This window comes from Chenopodium album, chromosome 10, assembly GCF_948465745.1.
Source record: "Chenopodium album chromosome 10, dcCheAlbu1.1, whole genome shotgun sequence".
In the NCBI taxonomy this organism is placed as follows: Eukaryota; Viridiplantae; Streptophyta; class Magnoliopsida; order Caryophyllales; family Amaranthaceae; genus Chenopodium; species Chenopodium album.
In genome coordinates this window covers 37,598,758-37,625,638 of record NC_137843.1, presented here as the reverse complement: position 1 = coordinate 37,625,638, position 26,881 = coordinate 37,598,758, and the positions used below count along the sequence as shown (strand labels likewise).

The window sequence follows — 26,881 nt, the reverse complement described above, 5'->3', positions numbered from 1 at the left end:
CCTAATTTGGTCGTCTATTAGATAGCCATTAGATAATTGATCTTTCTGTTTTGCCTCCAAGATCATTGTTACAAACAGGAAAAACACAATAAATTTTCAGATATATCTATCTCCTGTTTTGGGCTTACATTCTTTGTTCACTTTTAATCAACTAAATCCCACTATCTTACTTGAGTATATATGGAAGCGCCTGAAAGATAGTGGCAGTATCTAATTTCAAGAAATTTTTCGGCATCAAAAACAATGCAAGAAACTATTCTGATATGAGCAACTACTGTCTGCAGTACAACACTAATTTATTTTTTTTTTTTTTTCATCTCCATTACCTTTATAATCATTTACATGAAAGGGTAGAAAAGTGTTCTCCAAGACAATCTAGTGACTAAATTTGATTTGAGATGAAATCATTATTAAGCATTCTGTTCATCGAAAGTTATCTGAAATCAACTTAATAGACCTTATTTCCCCTGATTTTCACCTTATATTTACAAACTATCGGACCAGATCAACCCAGCTAAGGACTGATTAGACCTTGATTAATGATAATAAATCACTAATTGGTTAAATGATATTACTTGAAATTAGTTTATAAGATACATCAAATGATGTGGGAGAGTGCAAAGTGGTGCCTCAAGGGTTGTGTTTAAATCAAATTCATCGGTACTCAACTACTCATATACCTATCATATTGTTTTGTTTATGACTTTGTACATGTAATGGAAGAACTGTTAAGATTTTTATATCATCCTTGCAAACAATTTACAAAAATTAAAGCATGCACCAAAGAAAACACTTACAGCAACACCAACTATAATCTCTCAGGCTGTTATGACCCATTTTGGGACAACTTCATCTTAAGATTCTTCAAAGCATCTACAACTTCTGTATCCAGATTGTGTTTTAGCAATTTCCCTTGCATGGAAGTCGATCTGAAAATTAACTTTGGAATGAGATTGTACATCTATAATATGGAAAAACAAGTATGCAAGCGTGACAAACGATCAAGTCTACTAGAATTTGAAGCTGCTTAAAAGGTAAAGTTGCACTGCAGCAACATCACATTTTACATAAATGACACACCTCTGCTCTTGAAGCATTCTCTCAATCTCCTTCTTTGAAGCCTTTATCTACAAACCATAGCAAATTCTAAAGTGAGACAATAATGAAACCATGTCATCTATAATACATACATAAATAAAAGTAGTAATAATAATAAATAAAAATAAAATGGAAAATAGATGATATCTAGCCCATTTAAATTGGTGGAAAACAAAATAGATTCTCAACTATCAGAAACCCAGATTTTTTTGGTTAAACAGTGTTGGAAGATCAAAGAAAAGCCCATTAGAAAGAGAAAAGAGCTAGAAAGATTGGTGACTGGGTTTTTGCTGTTTCTGGGGCCCAATCTGTTTGATGAAATGTAAAGATGCTTCAAAAAGCTATTCAGGAAGACAAATATAATGTCAAGTTGATATCTTCCAATGATGGCATGCTCCATCAGAATTCAACATTCTCACAATATCAAACTACAAAGACTTGTTCATAACTAGCACCTTGAATTTACATGTAACTAGGTTTTAAGACTGGGCAATACCCCTTACAAAATTAATCAGATATTGCATGGTTCAGTGGTTATGAATTTAATATACAAACTTGAGGCTTAAGGTCAAGTCTTGCACAAAACATGTATGTTCAATAATTTCAATTGTATGTGAATCACAAAGTAAGATATCTATTTATTTAGGAATACTTTTTAATATACTAGTACAGATGGTTTGCTACAAATCTTGCTTGTATCGATCAATACTTTTTAATATATTAGTACAGATATTTTCACCAAATCGTTTTTCTTCATCAAATAATTCTACTCTTTCCTAGCATCTCCAATCTTCTTTTCCAATGGGTTCCTAAGTTGATGAGTTCATGATTAGCACATAGGCAAAATAAATCAACTTCGTCAACTTCGTCAACTTCATTTCTGTCACTGTAGATGTGTGGGTGTGTTCGAAGATGAGGCTGATATTTCATTATATTTATTAATACTAATTCTAAGACCAAAGTGGACACATTTATGACCTAGTGAGTGAGTGTTGGTTGGTTTTTGTGGAACTTGTATCTAAAAGTTTAGTATAATTTTGATATTTAAGTCCAACCAACTCTTAACAAGCAAGATGGATGTGTTCAAAGATGAGGCTAATCCTTCAAACATGAGTTGGTTCTACTTTTGAAGCCAAAGTGGATACCATTTGGTACAATTTTTATGGAACTCCTTTCAATAGCTTAAATATCATTGTAATATTTAAGCCCAGCCATTTATTTACCAAGATGCAATTAATTAGGAACTTATCTCATAACCTTTGGCCACGAGGGAGGACGAATCTCATAGACGAAACTTTGTGGGGATCCCTTTACCAGTTTGCCCTTCCCTCCACTTCCAAAGTTATAGCTCACGAAATTTGGACTGAGTAACCGTGACAATTGATATTTATCTTGGATTTACCTTAACCCAACGAATAAAATTAAGAAGTCCAACCACTTCTCTTTCCTTAGTTTAATAATCCCATTCCCATTTCCAAAATCCACCTTTATTAAAGATTACATCTCTACTCAAACTTGTTTTTTTTTAGAGAATAATATTGTAAAGATTGCAAGCTTCAAATTGCATGCTTCACATTCTGTACAATTGTACATGCCTTTCATCCAGTTAATACGCACTATTAGCCTCAATGACTTTTTATTTCTTCCTCAAGTCATACTCCCTCCGTTTTTAAATACTTGCTCCACTTTCCTTTTGCGGCCGTTTTTAAATACTTGCTCCATTTCCTTATTTGGAAAACTTTTATAATATTTAATTCATTTTTCTTAACTAGTGGACCCAATTTTATTATTTTTAGATTTTCTCTCCTCCAATTTACCTTCCACCAACCCCACTACCTTCATATTTTAATACTTTCTCTAATTTCTCCTAAAACTCCGCGCATGGAGAAATGGAGCAAGTATTTAAAAACGGAGGGAGTAGATGTTTAACCTTCAGCTTCTCACTAATTCATGTGGGGCAATATATCTTCAAGCTCTTTCGATGGACAGTTACTAGAACATAAGTTGTCCAGGAAAGAGATTTTTTTTAATTGCTTTAATAATCCTCTGTTCTTTCAATTTGCTAATGCTAATTATGCTACACAAAAAAACTCTTACCATATTTTCACAATCCTCTTCTATAAATACAAAATTAAAGTTTATAAGGGTGTGTTAAAAAGGTAACAACAATTTTGAATTTTGTAAGCTACCAATAAAATCATTGCCTTGTAATTAAAGGTTTGTTTGACAATAATAATTATCATATTGTCTCTCTTCTACTTATTAGCACTCCCATAAAAGGGTGAATTGTTATTTCACTTTAACCCATTAAATGTCCAAAGAGAAATGGCTTAAAAAACAGAGGAAGCATCACCTTTGAAAATAAAACAGAATTGTGAAAGCATGTTTACAGCCCATTATATTTTAGCTTCAGGTTATTGAAAAAAGGAAATTGTGCTCATTTGTGCACCGGTTAAGAAAAGCTTTCACTGTTCAAGGTTACATCCCATTAGATTTTACATCAAGATACAAAATTTATTAACTTTAACTCTAACACCAACCCCATCCCATGACCTCACAAAACATTTTACAAAACCATCTACAAAATTCGAGAGAAATGTTCCAACACCTTCCCAAGCTTTAATGAAAACAATCCAAAACAACACGGTAGCCTTGATCCAACCAAGGAGGTCAGAGGCTGCATTATTTTGAAATTTTGTTGCCATCAAGTTGTGGAGGAGGAAGAATGTAATTTAATGTGCCAAATGCAAAGGAAGTTAGGGGAGGGCACAGGAGTCGTGCAGTGGGGGGTGAAGATGGCGATGATGAGTTGTATGTGGGGATTAATGGATTATGGTTACATGGATGGGGGGTGCGAGGAGGTAGCAACATAGATGTCGTGTGGCTTTTAACATTTCACAAGATGTAGATAAATAGCATGGAGAAAACAATAGAAAATAATGTTATAAATATCAGTTTGTCAGCAAACCTCGGTAACCAGTGCCTTGCTGCTCCAAACAAAAGCTCCCTGAAAATATGTGAAATCAACATTAATTATTATAGATGAAAGATAATATAATGCTTTCTCAAATACATGCATGCATAAACAAATGTGTGTTGTTCCTTGAATTGACCAACTTTTGAAAAAGAGCACAAGGTTTTCCTGCTAAGGGTACAATAGTTCACATCTGATCTTCCCTGGACTTGCTACTCCGCTCGTTAGCTTCTGCCTAAACTTCAAATTTCTTAAGATTAACTGAACCAGCCATAGTCCTTGAATGAAATTGTTGTATTGAGAAATCTCATGAGGAAAAATGGTTGAAAGTATGTCCTTCAAACAATGTGTATTACTTTAAATGATATTTTATAGGATTGGAAATAGATAACGATTGAAAATTGTAATTAAGCTATTGGTATTTAGACAGAAATGGCTATCAATTAGCATGCATGATGTAGTTGGACTTGCAGCTTAGCATAAACTGATCTTATGCACAGAAGCAAAGAACAAACCAACAATAAGCAAAATGGACGAAGCTCGTAGCAAGGCCGCATTATCACATCACCATAAGCCAGCCTAAAGGTCACGGGCCGCATTAGCTCTTCACTGTTCGATTGTATGCAAAGTCGGATCCAAGGGCGGGCCTGCCCTGGCCACGGCCTGCCCCATGCCCAGAAATTTCAGTTTATATAGTTAATTGTTGTCAACTATTACACAAAGTATTTATAGCTGAGTTGGTCTCTAGCCCTTTAGTGTCTACTTTGGTACAATAAGTAGTGGGTTCTATTCCTACGACAAGTGTATTCTGTTTTTCTATATCCTTTCTTTTATCTATATAAGTTTTTAAGATCAAATTGTCACGGGAAGGCATGGTACAAAGGTATATTAATGTTCTTATTAGGTTCATCATTAAATGATTAACAAGTGTATTACTTTTCATCATAATCTAACAAAAAGGTTTATTCCTAAATCAAAGAACCTTGCTAGAGTTTCCCCTGGCCCTGCATGAATCACCTAACGCATCTCATGATTCTCACCAATTGAGAGGATTAGAACATTGTTTAAGAATTTGACAAAAGGACAACGACAATGGATATTGATCTCTCACTACAATGAAATTTCTTCTGCATGTCTTCCCAACTCAAACCTCCCATAAAACAGTGATAAATCAACAGCATAAGATATGTGCAAACCATTCAGCATTAAATGTAACCTTTACCCAAAGGAAGGATAAAGATGATAGATAAATCAAAGGAAAAATTGGTTTTAATAACCCCAACTTTGGGCTAATTTCTTTTAGTAATCCTAACTTTCCTGGAACTTTAGGGTATGTTTTTTTCTATTAGGCCCAACCAGTCAATAAGTAGTCATCAAACTGTTATACTAGGTTACCTAGAGACGTATCAACACATGATCAGTCCAAAAATAATTTTAAAAATTAAAATCTTTTAAAAAATAAAAAAAAAAAGAAAAAATTAAAAATTGAAACCAACCCCACCGCCGACACCCACCCCTCGACAGCCCCACCACAGGCACCCACCCCTCGACAGCCTCACACCCGAAACCACACTCTCCTCCCCCATCACCGGGAGGCCGAATCCTCTACCTTAGCACCACCAGAAACCCCCTTGAAAAGCTTGGTTTGGGTGTGGTGGTTTTGGAAAACGAAACCCCCTTGAAAACAAGCCTAGGTTTTGGTGTAGTGACCTTAGGGAAAGGGGGGTGGTGTTGCGATGATTTCAGTGGGGAAGGGGTAAGTTGGTGGTTTTGGGGGCAAGGGGTGGGGTTGTGGTGGTTTCAGGGGAAGGGAGGGTTGAAATGGTGGTTTCGAGGGAAAGGAGTGGGGCTGGTGGTGGTTTGTGGTAAGTTGGTTATTTTGGGAGCAGGGGGTGGGGTTGTGGTGGTTTCAGGGGAAGGGGGTGGTTTTCGATGGGGATGGGGAGAGAGGGAGGTGGTTTCCGGTGGGGCTGGGAGGAAGGTGTTATGTACTGAATTTAATTAAAGAGTTTTGCACGTTTGAATGTAAATTCGATTGAAGGCTTGAGTATAGTGATTGATTGAAGGACGATTACAATGGGATACACATAACTTGAGGTTATGACTCTCTCTAGTAGCTTGAGGCTACAAGTCTCTCAAAAGCTTCTCACTAATTTTCTGGATGATTTCTACTACTGCTAAACTAACATACATATACTCAAGGCCTAGATAATACATGTGACATTTAATTAACTAAAATAGAAACCCATAGAGAACATGATTAAAGGAGTCTGCTTCCCTTCCTCAATTTCTCTTTAATTAGCTTTGTCATATTGCTCCTTGTTCCTGGCTTCACTTGACCCTTGCTGCCCCTTCTTAGCGCGCCTCGTATACACCAAAAGTGGTGGTTGACTTGCGGTGTTGCCCCATTGACCCAATCCATGACATCACTCCCCCCTTTGAGTTTCACCTTGTCCTCAAGGTGGAAGTCAGGGAATCGCAAATTGACAGCCTCAAAGTCCTCCCACGTGGCTTCAAAGTGTGGCAGCCCTTTCCAAGTCAGGAGTACCTCCAACACGAAAACAGAGCCTTGCTTCCTATGGCGCACATCGATCAATTCATCAGGTTCCACCATCAACTCGAGGTCAGCCGTGAGTTGGCGGGGGATGGTGGGGTTGCAGGACAATTCCCCGAGCGCTCTCTTCAATTGTGAAATATGAAAAACTGGATGGAGTTTGCAATCAATCGGTAATTGAAGTTTGTATGCCACTCTCCCCACTTTTTCCAGAATTTCGAAAGGCCCATAGAACCTTGCAGCAAGCTTTTCGTAAGGTCTCTTGGCTAAGGATTTCTGGCGATACGGTTGTAGCTTCAAAAACACCCTTTCCCCTACTGCAAACTGCTCTTCTCGTCTCTGTTTATCGGCATTGATCTTCATAATTTGTTGAGCCCGATTGAGGTTGACTCGCAATTCATCCAAAATACTATCCCGCTCCTTCAGTTGCTCTTCGAGTGTGCTGACCATGGTTTTCCCTGCTCCTAAGCGCCACAATTTCGGAGGATCGCGGCCGTACACGATCCTGAATGGAGTCATCTTGGTAGAGGTGTGAGGGGAGGTGTTGTAGGAATATTCCGCCCAAGGTAGCCATCGAGCCCACTGCTTGGGTTGCTCGGCGATGAAACAGCGGAGGTACGTCTCAAGGCTCTTGTTCACTATCTCCGTCTGGCCGTCCGATTGAGGGTGGTAGGCGGTACTCCGATTGAGGCTTGTTCCTTGTAATCTGAAAAGCTCCTTCCAAAAGGTGCTCATGAACGCACGATCTCGATCAGATACAATCGAAGCCGGAAATCCGTGGAGGCGAACGATTTCCTTGACAAAAACATCGGCTATCTTGAGAGCATTGAAGGGGTGTTTCAACCCTATGAAGTGACTGTATTTCGAGAGGCGATCGACTACCACCAACACGGAATCGACTCCCCGAGACAAGGGTAGTCCTTCCACGAAATCCATGGAGATGTCCTCCCAAATCGCTTCCGGAATTGGAAGTGGTTGGAGCAACCCCAAGGGACTTTTGCTCACTGTCTTGCTCCGTTGACAAATTGCACATTCACGAACCCACTTGCCGACATCTTTTCTCATTCCCGGCCAAAACCAATCAGTCGCGAGCCGGAGATAAGTTTTAATTTCGCCGTCGTGACCACCCATGGGAGTATTGTGATATTCCTGCAAAAGCAAAGGGATAAACGATGAATTGTTAGGCAAAACAAGTCGATTTTTATACAGCACTCTATCTCCTTCTAAATGAAATCCACTGGGCCCCTCCTTCCCTTCTTTCAGCCAGCTACAATCTGGCCCAACCACTTATCTCCCTCTAATTCTTTCTCCAACACGGCCAATCCACAAATTGAGAGTGGATCAAAGCCCCAAACTCCATCTTCTTCAAGTCACCTCTGATTTCATCAGTTCGACTCAACTCAGCCACTTCTCATCTTTTCGCGACAAAGCGTCGGCCACCCTGTTCGCGGTGCCGGGCTTGTATTGAATCACGAAATCGAACCCAACTAACTTCCTTAACCACCGCTGATACTCACTACTGACTTCCCTTTGCTCGGTGAGAAACTTCAAGCTCTGCTGATCCGTAAGGATCACAAATGGCCGCCCAAGAAGGTAGTGCCGCCACTTAGTCACGGCTAATGAAATAGCCATTAATTCTTTTTCGTAAATTGACTTCCCACGAGCCCTCACCCCAAGCAATTTACTGTAGTAGGCAATTGGCCTACCATTCTGCATCATGACCGCACCCAATCCGAACCCCGACGCGTCGGTTTCAATCACAAAGCTTTCTTTAAAATTAGGAACTGCGAGAACAGGAGCGGTGGACATCGCCTCCTTCAATTTCCGGAAGGCAGCCGTGGCGGCCTCCGACCACCCAAAACTTTCCTTCTTCAATTGCGATGTTAGGGGACCCGCAATATGAGCATAATGAGCCACGAACTTCCGATAATACCCGGTCAAACCGAGGAAACCCCTCAACTCTCGTAAATTCTGTGGAATTTCCCACTCAAGGATGGCTTAAATTTTTTCCTCATCCATGGATACACCTCCTGCTGAAATAACGTGCCCCAAGTAGGCAATTTCACCCTTGCCAAATTCACACTTTTTAAAATTAGCGTAAAGTCGGTGTTCCTCTAACTTCCGCAACACCAAGTTTAGATGACCCTTGTGTTCCTCCATCAACTTACTATACACCAATATATCGTCAAAGAAAACGAGCACAAATTTCCTTAAATAAGGCCGAAAGACATCGTTCATTAACGATTGAAAAGTTGCCGGTGCGTTAGTAAGCCCAAACGACATTACTAAAAATTCATAGTGGCCCTCATGGGTTCGGAAGGCCGTTTTGTGGGTGTCTTCTGGCTTGACTCGAATTTGGTGATAGCCCGATTTCAAATCGAGCTTAGAAAATACCGTTGCCCCGTGACGCTCATCAAGTAACTCATCGATGACGGGAATCGGGTATTTATCGGGAACCGTTTCTTTGTTCAAGGCCCGATAATCCACGCAAAACCTCCAAGATCCATCTTTTTTCTTCACAAGTAAAACCGGGCTTGAAAAGGGACTTGATGATGGCTTGATAATTCCGGCCTCCAACATCTCGTGAATGAGTCGCTCGATTTCATCCTTTTGCACTTGCGGATATCGATATGGGCGGACACTAATTGGGTCGGATCCATCTTTGAGAGTGATTGAGTGTTCATGGCCTCTATTAGGAGGTAGGCCATTGGGCATGTTGAACACCCCATCAAACTGGCCCAAGATGTCCTTCAAAAATGAAGGTGGGCTTGCTGACTTTGGGCCCAAATCAGTGGACTCCAATTTGTTCAATTCCACTAAAAGGCCTTGTTTCTCCTTCTTAAGCACCCTTAACATGGCCTTCAACGTGACTTGAGTTTTCTCAAGTGTGGGATCGCCGGTCAACGTCACCGGAACTCCGGCAACCGAGAACTTCATGACATGAGTTCGCCAATTCGTCACAACCGACCTTAACTTCGCAAGCCATTGGACACCAAGGAGGACCTCGGCACTACCTAAGGAGAGGGGCAAGAAATCCTCCGTGATTGTCACCCCTCCACTCAACTCAACCTTAACTCCTTTGCACAACCCACTACCCCGAACCAAGTCTCCATTCCCCAAAGAAACCGAGAACTCCCCGCCTTGCTCCACCTCAATCGCCACTTGTTCCACCAACGAAAGAGCTAGAAAGTTATGCGTGGCCCCCGGGTCTATCATAACTACTTTTCTTGGCCCTTAATCTTTCCTCGTAGCTTCATGGTTTTTGGATTATGAATCCCAATTACGGCACAAAGTGACACATCACCTTGATCATCGGAAGGAGGGTCCTCCAAGGCCTCCGGTCCCTCTATCTCTATTTCTTCCTCCCCTTCCGCCACTAGGAGGACACTAAGTTCTTTCCGCTTACACCGATGTCCCACGCCCCATCTCTCATCACACCTAAAACACAATCCCCTTGCCCTCCTCTCTTGTAGCTCAAACTCGGTAAGCCTTCTAGTTCCACCCGTGGAACCTTGACGGGAACTTTGCGGAGCTCTACTCATATTAACGGACCCTTGAGATTCTAGGATCTTGGGCCACGTTTTGGGAGGCCCACTCCCGCTGCTACTGGGTAGCCCGTAGGTGGATATCAAACCCCCCTTGCTTATGGGCTGTATTGTGGGGCTGCTCTGCGTTGGGCTTGAATTGGATGGCCCAGTGCTTGCTCCTCCCTTCCAAGAGCCCACGACCCGTTTGCCTTGCTGGACCCGATTCTTCTCTTCAATCCGACCCGCCATCTCCATAGCTCTCTCTAAGTTGGACGGATTTAGCAGCCTTAGTTCAGATTTCACCTCTTCCTTCAACCCGATAATGAACTGCCCAAGCATCAAACTCTCCGGCACATCCTCCAAGGGAGCCGCCATTTCTATGAACCTCCGGCGATATTCCGCCACCGTCCCAACTTGTTCGACGGCTAGCCATTGCTCATGTAAAGTTCCGACGTGCGAAGGTCGGAATTCGTTGAGGACTCGTTGTTTGAGATCCGGCCACCCATAGAACGGCCGTCTCTTTTGTTCCCACTGGAACCATTTGAGGGCCGCACCATCCATAGCCACCACCGTGGCTTCCATCTTCTCCCGCTCCGTTAAACGGTAAAACTCGAAGAACATCTCCACACGTGCGGTCCAACTATCCGGGTCGGTGCCTTCAAAAACCGGCATTTCAAGCTTGCGGTGCTTCCAATGGCCACCGCCGCTGTCACCACCGCCGCCGCCTTGCCATCCTCTATTTTCCGGTGGACGCCACCCGAGGTCTTCGAATGCCCTGTCATCGTGTAGGCTATTCTCTCCGCTTAACGGCCCTTCCACTGGTTGAATTACCGGCTGAAGCTGCGGTTGTTGCGGTGGAAGTCGGGAAAGCTTTAATTTTTCCAATTCTTCCTGAATTTTCGTGAATTTGCTGCGGTCGAGGGTAGCCTGAGTGTTCACGGTGGCGCGGAACTGATCCAGGCGGTCCTCCAAACGGTTCACCGTGTTAGCCACCACCTCCTCCGTCTTCTTCCGTTCTTTTTCAAGTTCCCTGCGTTCCTCTTCCATGGCCGCCTTGATGGCGGCCGCCACCGTGCGAGTGAGGTTGTCATCCTGCGGCTGTAACCGCTCTTGGATGGCTGCCAGCGCTTCTTCTATGGCGGTGAGCCTTTGCGGTATGCCAGCTTCCATGACTGAGCTTAATTTTAATTTTTTTTTTTTTTTTACTGGTGTTTTCCGGCGCCGGCGGTCGCAGGACCACCGCTCTGATACCAACTTGTTATGTACTGAATTTAATTAAAGAGTTTTGCACGTTTGAATGTAAATTCGATTGAAGGCTTGAGTATAGTGATTGATTGAAGGACGATTACAATGGGATACACATAACTTGAGGTTATGACTCTCTCTAGTAGCTTGAGGCTACAAGTCTCTCAAAAGCTTCTCACTAATTTTCTGGATGATTTCTACTACTGCTAAACTAACATACATATACTCAAGGCCTAGATAATACATGTGACATTTAATTAACTAAAATAGAAACCCATAGAGAACATGATTAAAGGAGTCTGCTTCCCTTCCTCAATTTCTCTTTAATTAGCTTTGTTATATTGCTCCTTGTTCCTGGCTTCACTTGACCCTTGCTGCCCCTTCTTTGAGCGCCTCGTATACACCAAAAGTGGTGGTTGACTTGCGGTGTTGACCCCATTGACCCAATCCATGACAGAAGGGAGTGGGGTTGCGGTGGTTAGTGCTTGGTTTTTTTTTATTTTGTTATTTTCTTTTTAGACCAATTAGCATTCGACTTGTGGCAAAGTTTTTTGTGAAAATGAAATTTAACCCTTTCATCAGGGCTTATTGAAAGAAAATGCATCTTAAAGTTGGGATTATTCTAAAATAATCGGCAGTTGGGATTATTAAAAGAATAGAGCTCGGGATTATTAAAACTAATTTTTCCTAAATCAAATTCCACCAACAATCCAATTCGGCATAGTTATTACTAGTCATGCTACAAAATAAAAAATTGAACAACACCAAGTTGAGAGGTAAAAAAATAATAGATAAACAAATTATGGAAATTAACCACAAGGATAGGAAAATAAAAGGTCAAATGGTAAAGATTATGGGATTATATGCCCCTTATTCTACCTTAGTTCGAAATATTATGAAATTAATTAAAGGGATGGGACAAAATTAAGGTAAAATGGGTAAAGATTATGAAATGCCCTTGTACCCTATTATCTTCACATTGATAGTGGACATGTAAATTCATGTGAGCTGTTATGGGTATATGGGTAAAAGGGTAGTAGGTTCCTCTTCCTTGCGCTTCTACTTTGTTTCTTTTTTAAGAATTTGGACAAGTTTAGTCTTTAAACATATGCTTATATATCTAAAAGCTCTCTGGAGTTATATAGTCCACAATAGCAAGGATCAATTTAAAGCTCTAATGCGAGTTGTTTTAACAGTTATCCATGTATTTCAAAGTTTCTCTATAACTTCTTTCGGATTCCACTCAAAGTTTCTCTTAGAAGTAAGGAAGACAAAAGATTACTAAAATGGAGCAACAAATAAAGACAATATTGGAAAGAAAATAAAGCAAAAGTTCGAAAAATAACCCACCATATTTTTCATGGAAAACCCTTCCTCAACAAAATGAGAAAAACCATGCTCCCTCCAAATCACTAAAGGTGAAAACTTCACTAATACTATTTTCAAATACAAATGGAGAACACCACAACTAACATTAGATGATGTGTTTTAAGAAGACTCAATTCGTACCCTTAATAACAACACCCTAAACAACCAATGTTATCTCACACAAATTGCATCCTCACAATAACATGCACTTCTTTAGGTTTCTTTTATTTTTCTTTTTCTCCAATCTTATAAAATCAACTTTTTAATATAGATAAGAAAGTTACACAACTAAAATAAATGGCTAAACTGAATTACATTTCCAAACTTTCTTGCTTCCACATATTATATTCCTATAATTTCTAACTCTTTCATTCACTTTCCTTTATTATTCAATACAAAATACTGCATTTGGTATTTGAGGAGATAAACCCACAAAATAACTCTCTCGACCCAAGTCACTACATAATTTCGCTCATGACATAATTAGACCTTTCTTTTTTACTTCCGTACGATCAACACTTTATGCTCTTCAACGGCATACCCATCCACATAACATATATTATTGTCTACTTTCCTCCTTTGTAAACTAATATATTAACATGATACACTTTACACCATCTTCCACTACCAATGTACTTATGTTCGTACTTTGTCAACTCTCCCGATGTTAACAAATTAGCACATGCATTGGGTACATATCTCAACATAGTGGATGGTTTGAATAACACCATTATAGAACCTCATTTGCATATTTCCCATGTCTTCAACAAGTCACTACCCGTGTTTATGTACCCAAAATCACCTTATAATTAAAAGGTATCAAAAATTGTTTTGTCACGACACACATGAATTGAGGCAACCAAATCTAACATCCACTTCCATGGAATCATATCCTCGTTATCAATTTGAGTCATATATAAATCACCACCATTAACCACATTGGAGAAATCACCTTTCGTTGTTCACTTTCACCTTGCCCAAATTTCCTTATCTTTTAAATTCTTCAAGTTTTCTTATTTTTGGGCAATTACATTGCATGTGGCCCTTCTTACGACAATAATTGACACTCTAAAGAGCTATAATCTCTTGGCAAAGATTTTAATCTATATTTTGGGTCGTCGTTTCTCCATTTTCTCTCCCTCTTTCAAAACCCTCCACAATATCTATTTGTGTTATCATGTAGCACATTTTTCCTCACAACTATTGTTGCTTCATTGAATGTAATTTTCTCCTTTTCTCCTTTCCCACGGCATAATGGGCGTCTAGAATTTCGGTGATGAAGCCAATAACAATAGGGCATGCTCGCACAACTCCCATCTAGAATTTTCTCATTGGCATCTTGAAATAATACACTAACTAGGTATTGTGGTTTTGTAAACTTGTACAATATTCCATTTTCAACTCGCACAATCCCAATAGTCACCGCAAATTCTTTGCAACTTCTCTAAAATGGCCACCTCTCTAACAAGACCTTCAAATCCATCTAACCTAAGATATCATACTACATCTCTTACGTAGCCCACTCCAACTTGTGTGCTTTCCTTCTCCACACATACATCCAAATTATTTTATGCTAATTGTCTTCAACAATAATCTTCCACACTATGAAATTTTGGTGTACCTGTTTCATATTACCTTTACGAGTTCCATTACTAGTTACTCTTTACCTTCGTCAGAATCTCATCCTCTTAACACCCACTCTAATGTATGGAAAGAAATTAAACAACTATATACGAAAAGTAACACAAAATATTTACAGGAAAACCCCTTTGCAACGATAAGATACAAACCACCATTCGAACCTCCAAGGACAAAAACCTTAATAATATTGATGTACAAACATAAAACACCAAAACTATTGTCAAGTACAATGTGTTTAGGGCGACTACAATTGGTACCCTTAATAATGATACTAGTAATCTTATCAACCCCTCACCACCTAATAATATGTTTATTCTACACCAATTACTCCAGAATAAAATATAGTTTTTACGTTTCTTTTGTTTTTCATCTTCCCCTCTCATCATTTTTATAAAAACTTTCAATATAAATAAGAAAGCTTCATTACTAAAATAGATAGGCTAAAATGAATAGCATTCTAAAACTGTCTTGCTTCCACTTATTACACTCCTATAATTTTGCTTTATTTTTCATTTGTTTTCCTTTCTTACTTACTACTTCCTCTGATCCCCTTGTATTGTAGCTGGACTTTTACACTATTCACCCACTCTCTTAGACCATCAATTGTGAATCATATGTAAAGAAAATATAGTTTGTGTGACCTGTTAGATTCATCTCAATTTAAACTTTAATACATCAACTTTTTATAATTTTTACTTATTGAAAATTATAGATGATAATGGTTGAAATTGTGTGATGGGAAGCGTAAAACTCAACATATTGCAACGTTTATGGAGCAGGGGAAATACTATATTTGGCATTTGGGGAGATCAACCCGACAAAGACTTTGGTGCTCTTTTTGTAGAATATGTAGCCTCTACCTAGTCATTGGTTAGCTTATAAGGCCTTGAACTATGTATCATGATGCCCTAAATATGGCATGTTAAAATCAATATGAAGTAGCAAGACATAAAAATCTTCCTAATAGGAAATAATTAGTGTTTTACCTGTCCATTTGGTAGATATTGATTAAAACAAAGTGCAAGGAACTTCAAGGTGCTTTAATTAAAATATCCCAAGTGTCTAGAAATTTTTCATTCAGGTATCATCTACTTTCTTTGGACATATAGTTCAAGCCTTCAAGTTCTACAAGGGATAGGGATGATTGGAGAATCTTTGAGAATAAGAGAAACCTTTTCCAATGAACTTCCCTCATCATTCTTCACATTTTCCCACACTCATTGCTTATAAATTAGACTTAGAAGATTACATACCGCTCCATGAGCTGCATGTTGTTGGGCATGATCAGATGTCACTACCCAAACCTTTGGACAACCATCCTCCTTTAACGCCACAACCTGGTTTCACAAATAGGAAAGACACAAAATGGAAAATTATGCTAAGCGCAAGTAACAATTCCAAGTAGCATAACTAAACTAAATCAAATAGACATTAAAGTTAGAGCAAAAAGATAAACAAGTGCTAGTTTGATAACAAGTGCTAATTCTTACTCGGTATATTAAAAAAGATAATAAAAAGTACTTCCCCGGTCTAGATAAGTCGGCAAATATTCCTTTGTGGGAAGTTTCTTCTTAAATGACACGTTTTAATTTTGGTAAGGTATACATGAAAATATGTCAATTCTACCCTCACTAATTTTTCTTACCCCTCTTCTATCTCCTTTCACTATATCATATCAATCCTAACTTTCTCACTCCATCATCATTCTTAACATCAGCTTCATCTTCTTCACAATAGTTTTACCTGTTTAATCGCATAAACCCTTAAATAATGAATTGATGAATCCTTTTATTCAATCTAACACTTACCTAGAATATAAATCTCACCTCGTCTCTCTCTCTCTCTCTCTCTCTCTCTTTCCCTTGCGCTTCCACCTTTCATGGTTTGACCATTTCTTTCCCTCTCTCCACAAAAAACAAGCATCCTTTTCTAATGGATAGAATCTCGAAAGATGCAAAGTGCAAAATTGCATGTAAGAGTTCATATCTTTTTCACCAGCAACGTTTCTGACAAGTGAATCTAGGCCATGATCCATAAGCAAATTTGGAACCCTAACTGGAATTGCTGCCCTTTTCCTACCATATCTCCCTCCTTTGGCTTCTCTGGAGATTTTTCAAAAAGGGAGTCTGGAAATCGCAACCTAAGACGATGGTAAGGAGGGCAGTGTTGGGTGGTAACGAAGACGAGGAAGAGAATGGTTGGGTTGTTAGTTTGGAAAGGGAGTGGAGAGAAGGTTTTAAGGTGAAGAAGAAGGTTGGGATGGCTAAGGAATAAATGACAATGGGTGGGGTTGCAACTGGTTGTTCTGTTAACTTGTCAAACAGATTGGCCGTTATGAAGGTAGGTGCGTAAAGGTAAAGGCACGATAGTTTAAACATTTTTTGTCTTTTTCCTTTCACTCTCACATCACCTTAATATATGTGCCAAAAGAAACCTTTGAACTAATTTGGAATAGAGGAAGTATACTAGAAGAAGCTGATATTATGATGTATCACAAATGATAGATGATATAACTTGGGATTAGTGGTTCGTTGAAATGATAATTGATAGAGTGCTACATAGATAGAACTGTGTATATGAGTAACTTTAGAAAATTTCAAATCTGTTCAGATTAACTGGGTTCTGTCTTTTCTGATCAGGAAGTGATTATCTAATGTTTAGCTCACAAGATCCAATTCTAACTAGACTTCTCTTTTGAACACAGGTTAGTTTGTTGTATACAGAAAAGTAGAGGAAAAAAACCAGCAGAGAAAGAGGAAGAACGGGAATTCAACCAGGAGGATTAGGAACGTTCAGGTGAATTATAATCTTCAAAATTTTCTTAAATGCTATGTCAAATAGAGTATGCAAAATAATTCATGTACCTCCTTTTCTATCCATGAATCAGCACAAGAATCCCCAGAGAAAACTATGTCCACCCTGCAAAATAAAAATTAAACAGTTTTAAAAATTGCAACATGAACATAGAACACATGAACTAACGGATTACTCTTTTGTCTAATCAAGAACAAAAAAGAGTCAAATGAAAGAAGGATACAACCTAGAAGGAGAAGATGCCTTCAAAACTGAAAAGTGATTATGACAAAGAGAGAGATACAACAGGAGGACACAGTAATTTAAATAACTTTTGAGAGCCTAGCCATAAGGACACTAACAGTTATTTTATTCCTTGATAAATCATGAGGATTGGCAAGTCCTGAAAAGATAAGAGCATCCCATTCCAGAAAAATGCATTTGACCAATAACCTTCTCCTTCCCCCACCCACCACCACCCCCCCCCCCCCCCCACCTCCCCACCATCTCTCTTAAATAGTCGGTTACATTCTCCATTTAAATGAACATCAAGTTATTTTGTTCCAACTAGCATTAATGGAGATTTAACACAGGCTTGTGGACTATTTGTTAGGGCTTTAAATCTCCACGTAGAAGGAAGAACAAAGCGAAGAAATCACGCATCAAAGGTTGTAATCTTTAACTATTATGTAATTTGTAGTTCCATACTATTTATATGCATGTGATCCTTGTTTCAGTGTTATGTATGTGATACATAAAATTTCGCTTAGTGTACCTAAAATCTACATGTATTACAATTATGATTTTTGGTGATAAGTTAGTTATGGTTTTTCATTTATTAGTTATAACTTATAGGATTGGGTATAGTTATGATTTTTGGTAATTAGTTATGATTTTTAGTAATAGCTACGGCTTTTAAGTTATTATATACGATTTTGAGTTATTAGTTAATATATACAATTTTGAGTTATTAGTTATACTATTTCGGTTTAGTTATAATTTTTTAAATTTAGTAATTGTTTTAAAGTCATCAGTCATTGTTTTCGAGTTATTAGTTATGGTATTCGCCTATTCAGGTTAGTTGTGTTTTAGGTGACTAGTTATGGTTTTCAAGTTAATACTCATGGTGTTCAACTTATTAGTTATGGCATATGTTTATAGATAATATTTTTTGTAATTAGTATGATTAATTATGGTTTTCAAGTTATTAGTTATGGTTTTCGAGTTTACAGCTTCCTCATGTTTATTTCGTATAATCAGTCATTACTCCTAGTCTATCACACAGTTATGGTTCTTAGACTTCAATTTGGGGATTAATTAATTATTGGGGTGTAATTAATGGTAATTAGGGTTCAAAGGGTGAGTAAAACATTGGTATAGCCCCCACTAGAATAATTGCATGAAATCCATCATATTTGATATTAGGTAGTTATATTTTAGTAAAATAAGTTGTTAAGGTAGCTATTTCAAAAGATATTAAGTAGTTTTTCACAAATATTCCCAAGAGGTTCAGAAGCATCGTGAAGGGTTACAATAAGACTTCTACAAAGGGTATTGGTAGTATTTTTTGCACCACCATTAGCCCTCTTATGTTAATATTATATTTCATGTGGGTTCAAGTGAAAAAATTAATTAATCTACTGCCTTTGCTGGTCATATAAACTTTTAGCACAAACCCCCACTCTATTTTTTTTTTTTTTTTAAAAAAAAAAAGGAGGTTACATTAGTAAAGCTGGTTAGCAACGGAGCTGGAGAAGTATCACAATCACATGAAAAGTTGAAACTAAAGTAAAGTTGAAAAAAAATAAAATTTTAGTCAATTTCTTAAGGGAAGGAGATGGAGTAAAGTTGAAACTAAAGTAAAGCATAAAAAGGATATGGATCCGAAGAAAAAGATGAGTCAAACATGAATATAAAACTAGTCCAGTAAGACCATAAAAATAGTCTCCTTGAAACTCATTAAGCCAGAAAGTTTTCTAAGATGCCCAAGAATTAGAAAATGAGTTTAATGAAAAAATACAAACAAATTTGACCATATTTTTTACTATTAAATTAAAAGATGTGTACTTCCAAAATATCAACTTTTATAATTGTTACAAATAAATGATTTAAAATATGAATGGTCAACGCTGTGTATTAACATGCGTGACAAGTCAAAATGGAACAGATAAAAATATAGACGAGATAATTATATATTAGTGCACTCAAGTAAGCCCTAATTGTTGATCATGAATAGCCACTGCTAAAGAACTCAGCAGCAGCAGCATCAAGAATACTACAGACAACACAACTGGTGACTTTCTTGCTGTACTTTTTTCCTTAGAGTAGCACAAAGCTGTCATTCATACATTTCAATTAATCTTTTTTTTTTTTTTTCTTTTTGATGAATGGGATACATTTCAATTAATCTGATATCATATTTGTCAACACTTTCAGCTTAAGGGTATGATTTCAGGGATATAACAACTTTTTTTTTGGTCATTATTGATGCTTGAAAATAGCCAGTATCTCCGAATTACCAATGATTAGATGACCACAACAAGCTAAAGAAGCATAGAGAAAGTCACTTGAGCTTTAGAAGAGCATACCCGGCAAAAGTTTCCTTGTGAGTAGGTAGTCCAGACATCATAGCATCAAATACAGTCACCACCTTTACTTCTGTCAAAATTAAAAATTACTATATAAGTAGTGGTGCTAAAGTGTTAACAGCAAAGTTACAACCAAAGCGAGCCATGCCATTTTAATTTGTTGATTTACAATCCTTAATTATGTGACTATATATTGTTATTGTTATGCAGAAATCTTTAGTCAGTAAATTGCAAAATCTGAGAAGCAAAGCACAAACCTCTTACCAAGCTGAACTGGACAAGTTCATCAATTAACTTTTGCCGGGCTATATCGAGTCGTCCACTACTGAAATGCTTCTTCAACTTCACCCAATAGCCACAAACATTATAACCATCAACAAGCAAGACAGGGGCAGCACAGTCAACAATCTGATTTGTACTGCATTAAATTGTTGAATAGAAATATCTTCATCAAAAGCTGAGAAGCAAAACTTAAATCAACTATAGGTTTGACCCGGGAGGAAACTTACTAATAGAGTGCCAAGGTTGGATCCTTATAGAGTTCTGTATCTGGGGGAAGGTCTTCCTTCTCCACCTTCTTTCGACGATAGCTAGTAGCTGGCTTAGGTGGGCTGGATTGTTTACTCTTGAACTCCTACAAAAACAACTATCTGGAGATTAAAGGTCAAATCATCAAAACTAACCAGAGCTCTTCATACACTAGAAATTTTTGATACCTTCCATAACTTCAAAAATTGCAAATTTTGTTTAACATTTGTTGTGATCCTTGGAGGAGGTTCGGAATCCTACAGAGGGCCAAATTAATCAACATCAAATCTTTGTTAGCAGTCCTCAAGAAAGATGCATTCACATTAGTGATCAATCGATGCAAAGTTTTAAGCAACTTGACAAATGAAAACTTGAATACTGTCTTAGATATAATTCCCAAAAATAGCAAGTGGAACTGTAGTGAGACACTTCAGGATATGAATTTTTAGTACAGTTATGGTGATGCAGGAGTCTTGGACTAACTGCAATGTCGAGAGAAATGATAGAATATAGAGGAAGAGAGAAACTAATAGTGAGAGAGAGATCATAATTTAGAAAGAAAACGAGAGGAACATATTTTTTCTTTAATGATGTTTACAGCTCTGTAATCATCTATGTATGCAAGATAGCAAGACAATCAATTGCTGTACAGGAAAAAGCTTCTTCTAAATTCTGATGACCATAACTAATTTCCTGCAATTCTGTTAACTTCTTAAACTACTTTTGGCATGAAAAACCCAACTAACAAATTAAAGTGAATTTGGTACCTAAAACTGCTTTCTTCGTATATTGTAACATTATAACATACGGGCAGCTTGAGTTAATAAATAAAAACGAAGTAAATGTGTAGAGAGAGAGAGAAAGAAAACAGGCTTCCTATATATAGAGGAGATAAGGGACGGATATATCATGAAGAATACTGTTGAGAATGTTAACTTACTTTAGTTTATTAGTTGAGATTGAATCAATCATCCAGAAAGCTTGATCTGTTATCTTTAATTTATGTATTTCCCATTTCATCAATCAAAAATCTCGACTTGTTCCTTTGATTTTGGTCTCGATTTTCCTTTTTATTACAGTCATTACCAGTACTTCTAAAGAGACTTACAAGAATGAGAAACAAAACAAGAGGAAAGGAAGATGAAAGAAGGTACTGATGCTTTGACACTATAATTTAGCCTATGTTCCATCATCTCCAAGAAGAGTAGCAATAGACTTCAAGAGTAGGTTGCATCAACCCAAATAGATCAACCCCAAAATTAGAAACCATTTCGGCGTTTCCCTTTAATAACCACTTCAAAGGACATTCACCTCCTATATATAAACTTAGACCAGAAGCCAATAAAAAACAATCATATCTCTATGCAGTTACGTTTGTCAAGTCGAAGGATGATCTAATGAGACATAAAATTCAAACTTTCAAAGGACCTAAAAGAAGTAGATACTACTCAGAATTGCATCCACTAGTAACTTTCACTCTTTTCTTGAATATAAGCTATGTAGAACTTTATTTAATTCTCAATATCAGCTATATACAATTCAAGGAGGAAAACATTCCATTGTAAAGAACACATTTTCTGATTAGTAATCTAAGAAAAGCTGAAAATGAAGAAAGTATGTTACAGTGACCACAAGTGAGAGGAGAGGTAGGGAGTAAAAGCCTTCACGTGGCAAGCGGCTTTCATGTACTATTGTGCACCAAAATCAAGATATGACACATACAGCTAAAAATACACCACCTCTACAAAATTTAAATCTATGTGTCATAAAAGTGCCAAAAAAACCAGCTTCATAGTTTATATAGTCTTAATCTAATTTACTGTTACCAGAAAAAGATAAAATAAGTTAACAAAAAGTGAAAGATCAAAGTCAGAGAAAGGAGGCAATCTGGCTCTTCTTAGTTACTAGCCATAATAGTTAAACCTGCGAGCCTTGGAAAAGCATCGGCTATGCAGGATTTTAAATTTCTTCTTCAAGCACATTCCCCATTTGTATCCCTCTTTTTTTGTCACTGCTATGCAGAGAGGCAGGAATGCAGGATATTGGAGAAGCTTCAATCTCAATATAGTCATGGAAGATAATTCTGAACAATGAAATTTCCATATTTAAGCAACTACAAGCCCTAAATAAGACTCTGTAAATATCCATTACACCTAACCGTCAGATATATTTTCTACCTTAATCATGGAGAGCAATGCAACAAATTTTAATGCAGCCTGCTCTGGCCCATTTATTAAGGGACCAAGATAAACTAATGTCGCAACTTTGTATTTGCTGTTCCACAAGCCAGTAAGCCACTGCTGCAGCTTAGCTTTCTTTAAAAAACATCCTAAAGAGATTCAGAACTTAGAACATCAAAAACCAATCACTACAGGCTATTCCTAGTATTCTCAGAAAGAGCCCCATATCCCACTCCTCACTTATAACTCTAAACCCCTCAAAATATTTCGAAAGCTACACTCAGGTATAATATTCCCAATGCCCACCCCATGAGACGAGTAGATGACAAATTTTGAAACCTTCTTCTTCCACTATCTAATGGCTTAAAACCTCAACCTCATGCTTCCATCTGATGTTTTATTCTATACAAACTCGTTATCCCTCACTATTGGAAATCCTAAAAGGCCACTTCAGTTAGAGAATCACATACATAATGCTTAGATGACAAGAGCTCAAGATCTCCGATGCTATTCAGGTAGGCATACTACTATAATGGCCTACAAAATCCCTTTTTTCTGTCCTCTCAGACCTTTCTCCATCTGGTGAACCTACTAGCCTGAATAGTGACATGATAATGAAGCAAATAGGTAAATTGACAATGCTCTACGGCACGCAAAACTTTCCTTTTTCTCATTGAAATTATTAACTTGAATCCCCTGGGTTGATGGATTCTTATGTAAATTTTAATTAAACTATTTGTAAAGCAAACCATTTGAAAGCACAGATAATAAAAGCATGTGTCCATCTTATAAACATTGGTGTAATCAGTACAAAGAATCATACACAGATCAACAGAGCTAATGAATATAGAAACCATGAAAATTAAAAAACACAAGTTTGGATTCATATGCAAATAATTATTCCCTCCATTCAGAAACAATAAATATATTATCCTAACCCCTCATAATCAAGTAAATGACACAATATTACTCAAAAAATTTACCCAGTATATTCTAACTTGACCGTTCCCAAACCCACCCCCAAAGAGAAAAAATACTCAATCTCATTTTTCCATCTGTTTCTAAAGATGTTTTAATATTTCATATGAAGTCTTTCCACAAAAATGTTCCTGTTTCCACCTTAATCCTATAATGACAATGAAAAGTCTCTAACCTTACCCGACCTCATAGGTCCACTTTATCTATCTAATAATCCCTTTGCTCCTAAATTCTCACAATAATTTGACTTTAACACAACTTTGACCACATTTTACTAAAAGATAAAGATCAATTATTATTGTGTGACAGGATGGTCTCAGTGGAGAAAGTCTCCACCAATAATTACTCTCCTCACTAATGAGAATAACAAGTATCCGCTTGTACTTTTAGACCTCATGTTGGTACAAAATCCAACATGAGGTCTTCGAGTACCAATAGTCTTGTTCATACTAAAAGTACCAATGGACACTTGTTATTGTCATTAAAAAAAAAGAGTAATTATTGCTTTAGACAACCTCCTCAATGTATACTTTCATTTATCATTTTTGTATACTTCTATTAATAATTAATTTTATAATTATAGTTAAACTTTTGCATATATACTAGTCAAATTATTGCAGTTGTCTCTATACAAATATCTCACTCTACCCCATAAAGTCAAATGGAACCTACTTACATTTTTTAATTCTTGATCTTTGAACGTAAAATGACATCTTCATAGCACGGAGCAAGTACAAATATGATAATAAAATCAATTACAATATACTTCTGGTGATCCTTTTTGTTCTACTCACTTCCCGATTAGGAAGGTTCAAAAAGTTCTCATGTAAAATCTATTCATGCATGTATGGTAAAAAAAATCCCAGTCAATTTTCCTCTATTTATTTGGTGAATGTGCCAAAATAAATAACCTTATTTCTTTTCAATATAATAATTTAACAAATTTCCACTAATTGAATTTTCCAATGCATGATTTCAATTTTTATCCATCATTATCTCTCCACAATCACCTCTTATCCTTCTTTTTTTCTCTCTTTTTTTTTTTTTTTTTGGGTATTAAATAGTGGAACTAATTAATGGAAAAATAGAATCACTTTTATAATTGTTTTCCCTTACTATGATTCATTGTTTTTTAATTAAATCCTCGCTTTCAAATGTAAAGAACAAATAGGATATAACAGGGAGTAATATTCTAATTAATAGACAATCATTTCCAAAAATCCAAACATCCTAAAATGTATAGGCAATCATTTCCAAACATCCTAAAATTGTACAGATTATTTACCAACAATTTTAATCATTTTTCCCCAAACAAATGCAACTCAATCCTCAAATATTAAGTAAACAGATATTCCTCTATGATTAAGCTGACATGCAATTTAATTAGCAAATTACTCACCAATTATTAAAAATAAAAAAAAATGTACCTTAGTGGATTGAGATTTCTTGACATTACCGGCAACAACAACGATGCTACAGGGTCGTAACGTTGATTTCATAGTTTCAAAGAGTTTGGAGTTGCAGTGAGAATCATTCGTCTTTCCGCAAAAATTATGAGATTCATACAAAGATTAAATCAATTTTCGTGAATTTTTGAATAGTGTTTGAGTAGTGTTTGAATTGTGAAATTGAAACAGCAGTTAAAGTGAGATGGTGAATACGAAAAGTTGGATAATCGTCTGATGGGGAATGACTATGAGTATTGTAAGCCACAACCCACAAGAGGAAGTACTAATCAAGGTGTGTATGAGAAAATATACTACCTCCGTTTCACATTTTTTGCAACTTTGAAGAGTGCACGGACTCTTAGGCAAAATTTGTTTGTGAGTGTAAGATAGAGAGAGAAAATTAAGAATGCATGTGATGAGGAGAGAGAAAGAGAGAAATGACAACCTAAAAAGGAAAGAAAAGATTAGTTGCAAATAATGTGTAGCATCCATTTTTGGCAAAAGTTGCAAAAAATATGAAACGGAGGTAGTATAACGAAGGGTAATTCAGATTTTTCGCAAAACATAAATATCTAAATTATTTCTGTAAATCAAATTAGTACCATTGTAGTTCTCAGTAGTAGTATTTTAAGTCCCAGTAGTACAAACTTGTTATTCAATACTATTAAGTTATTTTGTAGTACTAGATAGCTGATTTCATCTTAAAGTTTAGAGAAAATTTCAAATAAGGTATTAAGTTTGTCAAATTTCAATAATATTATTAATAGTGTCTGTGGTAGAAAATAACGGTTCAGCACTATAAAAATAATATCCAGTGAAAGATCTTAAATAACTCGATTTTTCTTAAGCAAATTTACTAGTCTTGTTAACAACTATTTTAAAAAATTTCAATCTTAATTTTAGTAGCTGCGTCGATTAGGTATTAGATCCATACGCATAATTTAATCTAAATAGTTAATTAAATTAACAATTAAGTAAAACTGGAGAATACTAGACCTTCTACTGAGTGTAAGAAGCCTGATTTTAAGCACTACTATCATATACCTGAAAATACTAATAATTTTGGCCCATTCCTTAATTATATTGTAAAAGTAGAAGTTGATATCATACATTGTCGTTGCATGAGCAGTGAACATAAGCTATTAACAACTATATCAGAGATTAATAAAAATTTAAGTGATGAGCTAAAAGAACAAGTGAAACAAGTACAACTTGCTTTAACAAACGAAGTTAGACATCAGTTTAACAAAGAAGTATCACCTAGTAAAGAAAAAATTATTCCTTATAAATATAAATATCCTTTTCAAAATCTAGATAAAAATAAGAAGTTTACGGTATCACTCCCTAAAAGACCTACTAGTAACCAAGAAAAAACACAAAGAAACTAAAAATGAGCCATCATCTTCAGGAGAAAACGCTTGAAGAATTACAAGTCTTATTCGATAAGGAAGAATACCCTGATAAGCTTAACGAAATCATGAATTTAATTTCTAAAAAAGGAATTGCTTCTGATAATGAAATAGAGGAAAATAATTATGTTACTTTAGAGGAAGATTTATATCAACAAATGGGATTAATGAAGTTAAATGATCTAGACTTCCTACTCATAGAAGTTGTTCAACAAAAGATTGAAAATAAACTAGGTAAAAGAGTAATGGATAATAATGATGTTGGAGAAGAAATTATTAATGAAAACATAAATGTAAACAATGTTATCCAAAGACCTAGGTACCAAGGAGAAGGAAGTTGCACACGACCAAGATACATATCAGGAAAGACTACCCAGTTTAGTATCAAGGTTATGCCTAACCAAATTCCTAACAGGAATAAGTAACTCTTGAACCTATAAGTCAAATTTCTTATAAGCTTAAAATAGATGGTGTAAGAGATAGACAAGATGTTTTAGATCAATGGAAAAAGAGTATGAGTAGTGTACATAATCTAAACACTGAATGGACT

The 26,881-nt window shown here is 36.8% G+C and overlaps 1 protein-coding gene across 1 annotated transcript; it reads right to left on the bottom strand.

The window, feature by feature from the left end:
- Window positions 1-719: 719 nt before the first annotated feature.
- LOC145563910 (uncharacterized) lies at window positions 720-25,182 on the bottom strand. Its single transcript, XM_081624302.1, has 10 exons — window positions 24,902-25,182; window positions 20,505-20,573; window positions 20,298-20,422; window positions 20,046-20,206; window positions 19,789-19,858; window positions 17,272-17,326; window positions 15,661-15,744; window positions 4,067-4,105; window positions 1,081-1,127; window positions 720-929 (listed from the first exon to the last, which is right to left on the bottom strand). Exons 1-10 carry the CDS (start codon window positions 24,971-24,973, stop codon window positions 827-829), a joined length of 825 nt encoding a protein of 274 aa, XP_081480428.1. The 5' UTR covers window positions 24,974-25,182; the 3' UTR covers window positions 720-826.
- Between the last annotated feature and the right edge of the window lie 1,699 nt (window positions 25,183-26,881).

Excerpts from the sequence above, each read along its gene's own strand:
- LOC145563910 (XM_081624302.1), bottom strand. The coding sequence starts at position 24,973 with ATGAAATCAACGTTACGACCCTGTAGCATCGTTGTTGTTGCCGGTAAT. Across the intron at positions 4,106-15,660 it reads AACATGCAGCTCATGGAGCG|GGAGCTTTTGTTTGGAGCAG; the intron begins GTATGTAATCTT and ends ACATATTTTCAG. Across the intron at positions 930-1,080 it reads AGAATGCTTCAAGAGCAGAG|ATCGACTTCCATGCAAGGGA; the intron begins GTGTGTCATTTA and ends GTTAATTTTCAG.